Raw genomic sequence first — 15073 nt, 5'->3', positions numbered from 1 at the left:
TCAAATACTAAAAGAAATGTTAAAATTATATTTATTTATATGACAAATTCTGTAAAAATTATTCATCTAACGTTATTCTATTTTTATAATTTTACTTTCTTGCTGGTTTAGTTTATGGCTTAGGTTTGGTTTATACTCTTTAGATGACATCACGTAAAACTTATTTTCCAATTGATTATAACAAATGACCCTATAAATTTGTCAAATTGAATTTGGTTCCTCTCTTCTTTTCCCGAAGAGCGACAGGTGGAAGAAGTAATCATAGTTTTACGCATTCGCATTCGTTACGTTGAGCGAAACGATTCTGATTTATGTCTTACCCATAATTTAAAAATAAATAACTTTTTATCTTATTAAATAGTCGTTTAGATTATTCTTAAGAAATGATATTATTTGAATCTAAAGAGGTGTTTATTCCTAATAATATTTTCAATGAAGTAATCACACGCATGGAGAAGCATAGAGATATCTATCTTGGATAATCAAAGCCACTAATCAGATTGTAACAACCAAGACGTCTCCATGCTCTCTACGGAACACACAACCGAAATTAATACAAATACGCATGCGTGATACTTACATATAATCGCGTTACTTCAATGCAATTAAAGATCACGCATGCGTTTCGTAACTCTGCTGCGATTTTTGTCGTCGAGTTTATTTGTGAGGCGATACCCGAAATAAAAAAACACTTTTCCGACATTGAAAAAACATATTTCCTATTCGATTGGCGTTCGTTTCGCCATTATACAAACCTCAAAATCTCCAATTTGACAAGCGGATTCTTCCCCTTTCTGTAGCTGGATTGTGACGAAACGACAAAAATATATGACAATTCATTGGCTATTCTCACCACGTTTGTCACATTTATGACATTCGTCATTTAATAGGCAGTTGTACGTAACTATATTGTTACACCAATACTTTCCACGCTCCGTTAGATGCTATCATTCGGAAACGATAACATTATTAACACATTTATCTGAATGGTTCGGTGATTACTTTTAGGAAATAAAACATTAACCCATATTATGGGAAAGAGTATAAAATTATTTTAACTTATTAATTATCGTAAAGTGTTTTTACCCTTTTCGTGATTTGGGTATTCAGCTAAGAACATAGTTGTAGGCTATAAATGCAAGTACATACCAGATTGTGTTATTTCCGTAGTACAATGCATTTATATACATCCGTAATACAGATTAAGTGCTTACGCCTCTAGGCATAGATAACATATCAGATAATTATAGATATAAATATTAATTTCGTGATATAAAAGTTTTTACAATGATAAGGACTGAAACGGCCGCCAAACCTTTCGAGTTTTGATTCTCCAAAGTTTGCAATGTTAAGAAGGTAATTTATTGCCATACATCGTAGAAATTTTTGAGTTCTTATTAAAGTTAACCACACATTCATTAGATTAAAAGTCTAGTATCTCTACCCTCAAGCCATACCTGGCTGGCCTCTCAGGTATTTTAGGAACTGCAGATTTCTCCTCGCCAACCTTGCCCCATCAACTTGACACAGCAGTAAATTTTCTTGCCTTAACGAAGTTCAGCTAAAAATTCCATGAATTTTGTATAAAAAGGTAAAAAGGGAGGATCACAAAATACTACACTACTCTTTTTTTTTAAATCTGAGTCCATTTTGTATTCCCATAAAAGTTGATGATTCAAAGTCGGTGATAAGAAGTTTGATGTTCCTCTTCAGCCCACGCATTGAAAGGTCTGACACCAATTGCCAAGGGTGGGACCAGATCTCTCGTTTTCTCTCTCTCTTTTTTGTTGTCGAAAAAATTTTAAACGGCCATGGTCTGTTTTGTAAACATAGATGGGAGGCTTTGATTCTTTGCCAATAGTGTAGGTTATAAAATAAAAACCCACTCAAAATGTAAATTTTATTTAAAAATTCATCAATAAGAAATTAAATGACTGAATATTAATGATATTGTTGAAATTAAATCATTAGATAGGCCATTATGGATCGTAAATCAGATGTAAACTTCTTTTTTAATTCTTCAATGAAAGTGTATTGAAACTTAATATAAAAATTATTCATAATTTTTTTTTTTAAACGAAAAGATTAAAAAATTCAATTTTACTGATTTATAATTTGAATCTCTGAAAATTTGAGTTTGATAAGATTGAAAAATTGACTTGTTTTATTTATTTTTTTAAATATAATTTTATAAATCAAAACATTATTTTAATCGCATCTTTAATATTTATAGACTATATTAAAATTATAAATTAATAAACATTCAAAATTACCTGAGAAAGTCCTAGATATATCGAAACTGTTTCGGAAATATACAAAAACCTGCCATCAGCTGCTAAAGCGAATGCAAATCCGTCTAATGACTGAAAAATACATAAATAATCTTCAAAATAAAGTTAAAATATTTAAATATTTATAAAGAAAAAAAGATATTTTAGTTTCATAATCTCTCCATAGATGGTTCTGTCCCTTATCTAATATTGAGATATGAGGCCATAAAATACACTCCTCTCTAATGTGTGCTATTTAAATACCTTTTAACTTAATAAGACTGTTGAATACAACTTTTATAGTAGATTGGAAACAAAAATAGATATTTTTTTCTTTTATTAAGGTTTTAATTTTAGTAATTATTTTCATAGTAACGCGTATAATAAAACGCTTTTATGTCATTTATATAAGTACATTTGTACATGGAATACCCCTTAAAAAATTATTATATATAACTACATCGCATATATTGTATATTTTATTAACTGTTATTAGATGTTTATAAAGTAATTTATCTCTTTTTTTCAATTACTGTAATATTGAACAGCTTTTGTAGTATAATTTTCAAATCTTATTAAGAAAAACTGATTCTTTGGTTATAATCGAATCTCCTTAACATTAGGGGCCTATTTGAGAGAATTATAATTAGCTATTCTCCCTTCCACTTACATTATACTCTAAATTAAGTCAAATAATAACAGCTATTATGAATAAAATTTCTCTAAATTATGGTTATCTATTGTTAAAAATGTTATTGTTAATGGAACTCAAATCCTGATAGGAGTGGTCGATGGACTAGGCTGTCCCGGTCAAATTTGATTGAAATCTGCTCTACATTCACCGATGTAACAGCGAAATGGTAGTTTAAACATAGGCCTATAGGAGAGAAAGCAGAAGGAGATTTAATCCCGTTGCGCTAGACAGTGACCTTGAGCTTTGCTCTTCCGTATTTTGAAAGGCACTCCTTGGATTTAGGGCTCCTAATGGGTAGATGTTATAACAAGTATCGTTGCGGTTGATGCTCGAAACTGCATGCAACAGGTTCAAATATTTACCGTCGACAGCAGAAATAAACGTATAAATAGGTGTTATAGAAATTCGTGAATTCGAAAATTGAAGTTTATTTTACTTTATTTTTAAGTACACAAGAGGCCAGTCCACTTTTTCTTCCTTAACCAGTCGCGCCAGAATAATGATTCTAATTCTAAATACGGCAGAAGATGGAAAAGGTGAAGAGTTTATCTCTATTTTCAATCATTTAAATGTCAAAGCGGCTAAAAGTGTTGGTAAAATGTGTTTGCATTCGCAGTTTTTCCTGTAGAAACTTCACGTTATCTAAATTCTGTTTTATAAGCATCATTTGTAAGATAAATTAAAGCAACATTTTTCAAATAATAATTTAACGTATTAAAGGCTGAAGTATACAATGTTTATCCTTCACGAAGTTCAGTTTTTTTTTTCTTTGGTCTTTTAACCGGTATGGAAAAGTGAAGATTCGATAAGAACATAAACTAAATATTTTATTTTAAAAATACTAAAGAATAAAACTTCACCTAAAAAATAATAATAATAAAGTTCGTGGCATGAGAAATTTTCGGTGTTAATATACAAAACGTGATATCGCCAAGCGGAGCTAAACCATTGTTACAGTAATTACTTAAGGAGGATGGAGATTATAGACTGGAAGAAGATTTATAGGATTCTTACCTACACGTAACTTTACCACCGAAATTCGTGACGTAGGTGTTTTAACTATCACGCGTTACAGGAATACAGGCTACCGACAAATTACTAGTTTGAATTCCTACCATAGATACATCAATAATGTGTTGTCAGTTCTTTTAAATGACAACCCATGAGAAAATATCCTTGTTTGAATAAGGAAAAAAAAATCTTAATGCCTTTAAACAAATCTTTAATTTGATTTCAACCCGGAATATTATGATAAGACATTCATTTATTAAGACTAGTTTAAAAAATAAAGCCATTTAAGATTTTTTATTATATCATTATTCCTAATGCGCTGTTTTAGATCTAAGCCGTTAGCAATAATAAATCTTTGTTTCATCAAAATTTCCATCTGACTGTATAATTTATAAAACAAAAAAATTGAAATATAGTCTAGATGTAAACACACCTGGAAATCTAGATGAATAAATTAGATTTTATGATAATTTTTGTGTATTAAAGTTTAGGCCTATTAATGTCTCGCTAGCTAATCTGTAAGAAGCTTTTAAAAAATGAGTTCGATCCCGAAGTTTTAACTTAATCATCGAAGAAATAAATCTCATATTTTAATTTTGACAATTAGATTTATAAAATAAAATAAAAAAGAATGGGGAAATATGAAGCAGGAAATTCATTTCCTTAATTATTAAAGCCAGATTGAAGCACCCTTCTCATTCGGATGATAATGAAGTAAAAGCGCCATATTTTATATGGCTAATGTGTGCATAGTTAAAGGTTCAAACATCAAATGATATTACTCACCTGGAGGATGTGTGTCCCCTGATGTTGTTCAAATATCTCCATGGCAACTGCTGTCATAGATCGCGGACGAAGAGGAGCACCTACAACACGCACAACATCGTTCATATTAGTTTGTTTAATTTAATTTCTTGGCTATTCGGTGAAATTTTAAAATATTTAAAACTTAACTATCATCCTAGAACAAATTATTATGACGACTACTTTTAAATATAAATTTTTTCCATTTTCTCGGTGATATTCCAGTAGAATTAAGAAAATTTATAATAAATAAATTACAGGCCAATAAGTTAAGTAGCGGGATTAAAGTATTAAACATTTTAATATTTTTATATGAAAAAAAAATACAATTTTATTATTGCACATCTTCATAAATTTATTTTTAACATTATTAATATAATTTAATTTATTGAGAAATCTGTAAATTTTTAAAATTAAATTACATTTTTAATAGATTAAAAAAAATGGATTTTTAAACCTATAATTTCTAATTTTATTATTTATTTTGAAGTTTAAAATGTTAAAAATTCGATATTCGTGACGATAATCAGTTTAAAGTTAAAAATTTTCACTTAAATAAGACTTGTCTAAAATGAAATTATTGAATTTTTGTATTTTTATTTATTCTGGAATTAATAAAATATGAAAAAAAACGAATTTTCAATAAATTAATACACTTAGTTAATAAATGTTTAATTGAATTTTACAGTAAAAAAGATGTTGTTTTTTGAAAAACTTGATAATAATAGTAATTTGTATCCAGAACATAAAAGTTTCATAAATATTGACACTCGTATTAAAGCAGATGTTGAAGTTTATACATTATTGAAATTTTCTGAATGAGTTTATTGGAATGATTTCAGACTTCGAATCTTATTTGCTTTTCAGTCATTGCAGAGATTCTAATAGAAGGCAGGGAGCACCTAAAGCAGATGTTCACCCCTGAGAGACATAGAAACCTCAGCCGTCAGATACTGTTTCCAACAAAAGAGAAAGGAAGCAAAGGAGTTTAAATTCAATGTACACACGCCTTGGGTTGCGTAATAAAGTTTACAAAGTGACTGGGCCACCGATCTAACACCCATTATAGGGAGAATTTGACAAACCTTGAGGGCACGGTGTAGAAGTGCAGTATAGCAGCTTTCCTGGGAGGATTAACTGCACAGATACAGTCGACTGTAGTTTCCATAATTTAATTGTTCTACCGGGCTATTTGTTTCCTTTGAGGATGGTTTTAGAATAATACAGTTTGGGTTGTACCTTTTTTGGACATCTAGCGGCAAAAGCAAAGTGTGGTATGGCTCTATATCAATTTATTCACAAGCAGAGTGAGAGAGGCGGATTCGCAGACTTTAAGAATTTGACTCACAGATACATCCAACCTAATTTTTGTTTCTTTTTCGTGCCGAGTCTGTATGTCAATATAAATGTCTGAATATGATGTCGATAGTAGCAGGACTCCTACAACCATTTATTGTATAGGATTTAGCACGAGATCAAGAAGTATAGACGAGCTGCGGGTGTCGTTACTATTGTAGTAGTGACAGGTCAACTTCATTACTGGAGTTCCAATATGGGAAGATAGAAATATATCTGCCATTTATTCGGCTTAGCTTTAGCCTGCCAGATTGACTCTAATGGTTTCCTGTCACGTGACTTGCAAATATGACGTCACTATGGCGTATGGGTTATGGCATATGTCGAGTCTGAAACCAATATGGATGTATTTATTCGTTGCTATTATCCCAAAGGTGAAAAGTGAACCATTGTAGTCCATCAATGGAGGCAGAGTGTAGTTCTAATCGAACTTAAAGTAGTTCATTTTTATGTAATAACTAATTAATAAATTCACAAATTATTCGTAAAATGTAATATAACTTATTAATAAGTAATTTGAATGATAACTAATTCCAAAATCATCGAAATTAATTTCTGAATAATTGTAGAAAATAATATTAAAATAATTAATTCTGTTATATTATTATTATTATGTGATCTATTACAATCAAACATCTAATTTATAAATGTCTGTTTGGGACAAAAATCCTTCTAAGTTATAATTCTAGAAATAAATCATATATAAAATTAATGTCATACAAAGAAAAGAAATATATAGGATAATTATAATATAGACTATAATCGAACAGCGAACATAAATGTTTGCACAAACAGAATTAATTTATGCTAAAAACTTAAAAGTTAAATTCTTGGTTTTAACATATAAAAGTTGTACAGTCACTGGTGTAATTTAATGCAGTTCTAAAATTTCGTGTGTCAGACACGTCATTAACGGGACCAATCCTCTCCCAAAGACATCGATGAATCATCCCAAGAGAATGATAGTTAAACTTTTCATCCAATGATCTATCGTCAAAGCTTTAAGTAAGAAACATGAACTCTTAAAATGGCAAAATCAACTTTAAAAGACTTCCAATTACCTACCCCGATTATCGAACTCATCTATAAAGGAAGAGTCAATCGTCCCATAGACACACCATTAAAAATCATTACCAAGAACCCAACAAGAAACACCACCTTTCCATTTACCCCAATTGGGTTAAAATAAAAAAAACATTAAGACTTAAAATGGGGAACGGCAAAGTATGTTCATAGCAGCGAAAGAACAGTCGACAAATATACACATTTGTATGACTAGCAGTCCGAGTTCCATTTATAAGGACCATGCTGTTTTTTGACAGGAAATTTATGGGTCACAATGAATGGGTGTTTATAGTTGGGTGATTTACAACTAGCTGCTTGGCAAAAGAAATCGTTGTGATAATGTTTCTGCTCTGTTAGCTAAGGTGTCTTTGAAGGAAGGTGACTCCCAACCCTGCAAGAGGGCTGTCAATTTCAGATAAATAGAGGTTCTCGCTATCTTCTCCCAGGCCGCCTCTTCGGAGGAGTTTAATCAACAAGGACTGCTATTTGACGTATGGCTTTCATCTTCGCCTGTTTCATTCTGTGAGATGAGACGTACACGGCCTCAACAGAATGACAATTGACTTCGCCAATCCGTATGGCACAACCACTCCATGCTAGCTTAGTCTCTATGGGTTATTACCCATTAATCTGTCGATACATCATTTTGGCAGCGCAAGAAAAGGTCTGAATCTTAACCACTCTTGTTTTGTTTCTTTCTGAGTAGGAATTGACATTGTCAGTCGCTATTCCGAATGTGAAAGTTCCAATTAATAACTCCCGTGTAGACGGAAACGCATCCGCATTACAACTTTGTTATGGATTATAAAACAAATATAAATGTATTATTATTAAATTGAAGACAAATATAATATCAGAAAAGCAGAAATCGATATTTATATTAACTATTTATATTAATTGCTTATTGATACTTCAAATCAATTATTTTTTATCATTACTTTCTTTTATGTTACGAAAATTTGTTTTTATTCTTTATTCGTTTTGTATTTAAGCCAATTTAAGAGAAATTTCTAGTTTAAAACAATTAAATGTAAATCCATTAAAGATACAATTTCAATTTTAAATTTAAGCAAACTTTTTGAATTAATCAGACAATATAAAAAGCATTTAAATTATTAACAATCTTAAACATTTGAATTTATTACAGAGAGAGGCAAGTAGTAATAAAGATTTATGTTGTCGTGAAAAAAACTATGTGTTTTTCGATAAAAATTCTACTTCATAAAGTTTGTAAAGGATACATTGATTTCTGTTTAATAACTTTCAGAATGCTCGGTCATCGACTGATTCGTTCAAGCTTGCTTTGATCATATTACTAGCTCTACGATTGGCAAATATGTTTTACTTAGACCGCAATCGTTATTGTAGAGAAATTTTTATATTTAATTCGTTATATTTCTTTATATTCTAAGACTTTTATATACAGATATAATACTAATATTTTAAAGTTTAGCTTGATATTTTTTTAGGTTTTGAATGACTTTTATACAGCGTTATTTTATTCTAAACAATAAACAAAGTATAATTAGTAATCATATAAAGAATTCGTATCATAATTTAATTATTTTTACAAATTATATATGGCAAATGTGTTACGTGCAGACTTATACGAATTATTTTATAAAGTAAAGTTTTATTAAAAATATCTTATAATTCATTTAATGGCTACATAAATATCTCGAGGCGTCCTAAGTTGAGAATTTTTAAACGAATAAAACCGCATTTGGTCCCCCACATCAGACTGTTATAACTAAAACTTCACATCGTTAGCTAATCTCTAAAACTAAAATCACCAACATCTCAAGAACCTAAAAGAATGACATTAATTCCATCCCCTAAAAGAAAATGTTATCGATAGTTTAGATTAAATTCCCAACTAGACTTTTGTAGTAAGTCTGTAAAACATCATTTCGATGTTTGCCCAGAGGTAGAACGATGGAGGGGAGTGGATTTGATCTTGTTAGCAATCGTCCTGCAGTGTCTGCAGCACAAAGTGCAAATCAACATTAGATTCAGCCTGGGACCTGACCAGCTGACCATAAAGAGCCAATGCTTCTCCCACGCACACTAAAAGGAAAAAAAAAAGAATAGGAATTTTTCTACTGACTCTTATTAGTAACCTGATTAAGGTAAATTGTCCTACTGCCATTTGATTTAGGTGCATTGTGAGGTTAGTGCAATCAACGATGGGACAGTGAAGCTTGGGAGGGACTCGGGGGTAGAAGAGGGAGAGTCACTGACGCAGCGAAGTCCTGATTACAGTATGGTCATTCAGTGTAGCCTTCAGCCACTCTATTCACTTCTTAGCCCTACGGTCACAGCTTCGGACTCTAATCTTGATTATCCATCTTAAATTTTCCATTATCATCATATGATTTGTTAACGTTTCATTTATTTAATTTAATAATAAGTTATATATTTTTATCCTTCTATTTCTCTGCACGTTTTTCTTATATAAAAATTTAAATTTAGGGCTTACAACAACTAAGACATTTAAGATGAAGTAATTTAATAACTTCATTTTCATAATATTGTTTTTTTCCAAAATAATACGCCCGCGAGTTACGTAACATTTTTTAAAATTTGTAAGTCAACATAACTCTTTTTATATCCAAATATATGAACTTCTAACACGACTAATATTTAATGTTATCTATTTTCACAAGCTTGGAACTGTTTTACACAATACGTTAACGAAGAAACAATGAAAAAGTTATTTTTCTTTCAATTGTATAGGCCTAAATATTTTTCTGCTATTTAAAATAATTAGCCAATAAAACGTAGAAAAATTATTTTAAAAGCATGTTTTTAACCCACATCACGATGACGAGGTCCTTAAAAAAATGGTTGCATCGACAAGAAGTGATGTAAGAATAACACAAACCGCTTTTTTTTTAGCCGTTTGATATAATTATCAAAGAAACGAATCATAAATGTCAACTCTAGATTAGTTTATGATATTTCTTTGAGGTCATACGTCCTCATATAATTATCCTAATGGCAATTTGCTTATTATTTAATTCCGATCATGGTTCGATTTTGTCACAAATTCTGTAAAAATAAATAATTCGATTCGAACTTATAAGAAGGATGAGTAATTCGAATATGATTGTATTTTATTCTTTATTATTATCCAGCTCTTAACATTAAATGAATACGAGCCCGGCTTTGATAGAGTAGCGAATACGTGATTAAAGAAACCGAAAAATTAAATTAGACTTTTACATTTTGAAATTGCAACGTATGATTTAATACTAATTCAAAATTCATTCTGGTTATTTTGATACTCGATTACGCATTAAAACGCAGTGGTACAACAAACGACTGCATAATGAGTAAAATTTGTATGTCTGGATAATCTTGTCGCTAATTTTGACTGGACCGTGTAATCCGATTATGCTTGACAGGTCGCTAATCAACAGTTGCGCTTCTACCATTTCCCTTTACTTGTGTTTACTAGATTTATGACCTTATATATTACCAAAAGATGTCATAACAAAACCAATTGGCGATGAAACGAAACGCCCAACACCCTGGTGTATAAGTGTTATGGGTATATTGAATATTAGAATACAACTTGATCAACGTCTCGGTTAATCTACTACTAAAACTAATTTTATTTTACACAAAAGTGGATATTTATTTCAATATATGGATTCGAAATCTAGCCATTAAGGTTTTTTATACATCAAATTTATTTAATTATATTTAAAATGTGATACTTAAATCTCCNTTAATCGCATCTTTAATATTTATAGACTATATTAAAATTATAAATTAATAAACATTCAAAATTACCTGAGAAAGTCCTAGATATATCGAAACTGTTTCGGAAATATACAAAAACCTGCCATCAGCTGCTAAAGCGAATGCAAATCCGTCTAATGACTGAAAAATACATAAATAATCTTCAAAATAAAGTTAAAATATTTAAATATTTATAAAGAAAAAAAGATATTTTAGTTTCATAATCTCTCCATAGATGGTTCTGTCCCTTATCTAATATTGAGATATGAGGCCATAAAATACACTCCTCTCTAATGTGTGCTATTTAAATACCTTTTAACTTAATAAGACTGTTGAATACAACTTTTATAGTAGATTGGAAACAAAAATAGATATTTTTTTCTTTTATTAAGGTTTTAATTTTAGTAATTATTTTCATAGTAACGCGTATAATAAAACGCTTTTATGTCATTTATATAAGTACATTTGTACATGGAATACCCCTTAAAAAATTATTATATATAACTACATCACATATATTGTATATTTTATTAACTGTTATTAGATGTTTATAAAGTAATTTATCTCTTTTTTTTTCAATTACTGTAATATTGAACAGCTTTTGTAGTATAATTTTCAAATCTTATTAAGAAAAACTGATTCTTTGGTTATAATCGAATCTCCTTAACATTAGGGGCCTATTTGAGAGAATTATAATTAGCTATTCTCCCTTCCACTTACATTATACTCTAAATTAAGTCAAATAATAACAGCTATTATGAATAAAATTTCTCTAAATTATGGTTATCTATTGTTAAAAATGTTATTGTTAATGGAACTCAAATCCTGATAGGAGTGGTCGATGGACTAGGCTGTCCCGGTCAAATTTGATTGAAATCTGCTCTACATTCACCGATGTAACAGCGAAATGGTAGTTTAAACATAGGCCTATAGGAGAGAAAGCAGAAGGAGATTTAATCCCGTTGCGCTAGACAGTGACCTTGAGCTTTGCTCTTCCGTATTTTGAAAGGCACTCCTTGGATTTAGGGCTCCTAATGGGTAGATGTTATAACAAGTATCGTTGCGGTTGATGCTCGAAACTGCATGCAACAGGTTCAAATATTTACCGTCGACAGCAGAAATAAACGTATAAATAGGTGTTATAGAAATTCGTGAATTCGAAAATTGAAGTTTATTTTACTTTATTTTTAAGTACACAAGAGGCCAGTCCACTTTTTCTTCCTTAACCAGTCGCGCCAGAATAATGATTCTAATTCTAAATACGGCAGAAGATGGAAAAGGTGAAGAGTTTATCTCTATTTTCAATCATTTAAATGTCAAAGCGGCTAAAAGTGTTGGTAAAATGTGTTTGCATTCGCAGTTTTTCCTGTAGAAACTTCACGTTATCTAAATTCTGTTTTATAAGCATCATTTGTAAGATAAATTAAAGCAACATTTTTCAAATAATAATTTAACGTATTAAAGGCTGAAGTATACAATGTTTATCCTTCACGAAGTTCAGTTTTTTTTTTCTTTGGTCTTTTAACCGGTATGGAAAAGTGAAGATTCGATAAGAACATAAACTAAATATTTTATTTTAAAAATACTAAAGAATAAAACTTCACCTAAAAAATAATAATAATAAAGTTCGTGGCATGAGAAATTTTCGGTGTTAATATACAAAACGTGATATCGCCAAGCGGAGCTAAACCATTGTTACAGTAATTACTTAAGGAGGATGGAGATTATAGACTGGAAGAAGATTTATAGGATTCTTACCTACACGTAACTTTACCACCGAAATTCGTGACGTAGGTGTTTTAACTATCACGCGTTACAGGAATACAGGCTACCGACAAATTACTAGTTTGAATTCCTACCATAGATACATCAATAATGTGTTGTCAGTTCTTTTAAATGACAACCCATGAGAAAATATCCTTGTTTGAATAAGGAAAAAAAAATCTTAATGCCTTTAAACAAATCTTTAATTTGATTTCAACCCGGAATATTATGATAAGACATTCATTTATTAAGACTAGTTTAAAAAATAAAGCCATTTAAGATTTTTTATTATATCATTATTCCTAATGCGCTGTTTTAGATCTAAGCCGTTAGCAATAATAAATCTTTGTTTCATCAAAATTTCCATCTGACTGTATAATTTATAAAACAAAAAAATTGAAATATAGTCTAGATGTAAACACACCTGGAAATCTAGATGAATAAATTAGATTTTATGATAATTTTTGTGTATTAAAGTTTAGGCCTATTAATGTCTCGCTAGCTAATCTGTAAGAAGCTTTTAAAAAATGAGTTCGATCCCGAAGTTTTAACTTAATCATCGAAGAAATAAATCTCATATTTTAATTTTGACAATTAGATTTATAAAATAAAATAAAAAAGAATGGGGAAATATGAAGCAGGAAATTCATTTCCTTAATTATTAAAGCCAGATTGAAGCACCCTTCTCATTCGGATGATAATGAAGTAAAAGCGCCATATTTTATATGGCTAATGTGTGCATAGTTAAAGGTTCAAACATCAAATGATATTACTCACCTGGAGGATGTGTGTCCCCTGATGTTGTTCAAATATCTCCATGGCAACTGCTGTCATAGATCGCGGACGAAGAGGAGCACCTACAACACGCACAACATCGTTCATATTAGTTTGTTTAATTTAATTTCTTGGCTATTCGGTGAAATTTTAAAATATTTAAAACTTAACTATCATCCTAGAACAAATTATTATGACGACTACTTTTAAATATAAATTTTTTCCATTTTCTCGGTGATATTCCAGTAGAATTAAGAAAATTTATAATAAATAAATTACAGGCCAATAAGTTAAGTAGCGGGATTAAAGTATTAAACATTTTAATATTTTTATATGAAAAAAAAATACAATTTTATTATTGCACATCTTCATAAATTTATTTTTAACATTATTAATATAATTTAATTTATTGAGAAATCTGTAAATTTTTAAAATTAAATTACATTTTTAATAGATTAAAAAATATGGATTTTTAAACCTATAATTTCTAATTTTATTATTTATTTTGAAGTTTAAAATGTTAAAAATTCGATATTCGTGACGATAATCAGTTTAAAGTTAAAAATTTTCACTTAAATAAGACTTGTCTAAAATGAAATTATTGAATTTTTGTATTTTTATTTATTCTGGAATTAATAAAATATGAAAAAAAACGAATTTTCAATAAATTAATACACTTAGTTAATAAATGTTTAATTGAATTTTACAGTAAAAAAGATGTTGTTTTTTGAAAAACTTGATAATAATAGTAATTTGTATCCAGAACATAAAAGTTTCATAAATATTGACACTCGTATTAAAGCAGATGTTGAAGTTTATACATTATTGAAATTTTCTGAATGAGTTTATTGGAATGATTTCAGACTTCGAATCTTATTTGCTTTTCAGTCATTGCAGAGATTCTAATAGAAGGCAGGGAGCACCTAAAGCAGATGTTCACCCCTGAGAGACATAGAAACCTCAGCCGTCAGATACTGTTTCCAACAAAAGAGAAAGGAAGCAAAGGAGTTTAAATTCAATGTACACACGCCTTGGGTTGCGTAATAAAGTTTACAAAGTGACTGGGCCACCGATCTAACACCCATTATAGGGAGAATTTGACAAACCTTGAGGGCACGGTGTAGAAGTGCAGTATAGCAGCTTTCCTGGGAGGATTAACTGCACAGATACAGTCGACTGTAGTTTCCATAATTTAATTGTTCTACCGGGCTATTTGTTTCCTTTGAGGATGGTTTTAGAATAATACAGTTTGGGTTGTACCTTTTTTGGACATCTAGCGGCAAAAGCAAAGTGTGGTATGGCTCTATATCAATTTATTCACAAGCAGAGTGAGAGAGGCGGATTCGCAGACTTTAAGAATTTGACTCACAGATACATCCAACCTAATTTTTGTTTCTTTTTCGTGCCGAGTCTGTATGTCAATATAAATGTCTGAATATGATGTCGATAGTAGCAGGACTCCTACAACCATTTATTGTATAGGATTTAGCACGAGATCAAGAAGTATAGACGAGCTGCGGGTGTCGTTACTATTGTAGTAGTGACAGGTCAACTTCATTACTGGAGTTCCAATATGGGAAGATAGAAA

General features: G+C 30.2%; 1 protein-coding gene across 1 annotated transcript in view; it reads right to left on the bottom strand.

Moving 5' to 3' along the window:
- The window catches only part of LOC111618974 (protein trachealess-like), an 85674-nt gene that overhangs the window by 56502 nt on the left and 14099 nt on the right, over positions 1-15073 (bottom strand). The window contains exons 3-4 of the mRNA XM_023360600.1: positions 13489-13568; positions 10999-11088 (exon numbers count right to left, since the gene is read on the bottom strand). Coding sequence (XP_023216368.1) covers positions 10999-11088; positions 13489-13568 — 170 coding nt within the window. The remainder of the gene's footprint in view (positions 1-10998; positions 11089-13488; positions 13569-15073) is intronic.

This window comes from Centruroides sculpturatus, unplaced genomic scaffold (assembly GCF_000671375.1).
Source record: "Centruroides sculpturatus isolate CEXI.00-Female unplaced genomic scaffold, Cexi_2.0 scaffold241, whole genome shotgun sequence".
In the NCBI taxonomy this organism is placed as follows: domain Eukaryota; kingdom Metazoa; phylum Arthropoda; class Arachnida; order Scorpiones; family Buthidae; genus Centruroides; species Centruroides sculpturatus.
Note: the sequence above shows the minus strand (reverse complement) of the source record. Positions and strands in the feature narration are given on the sequence as shown.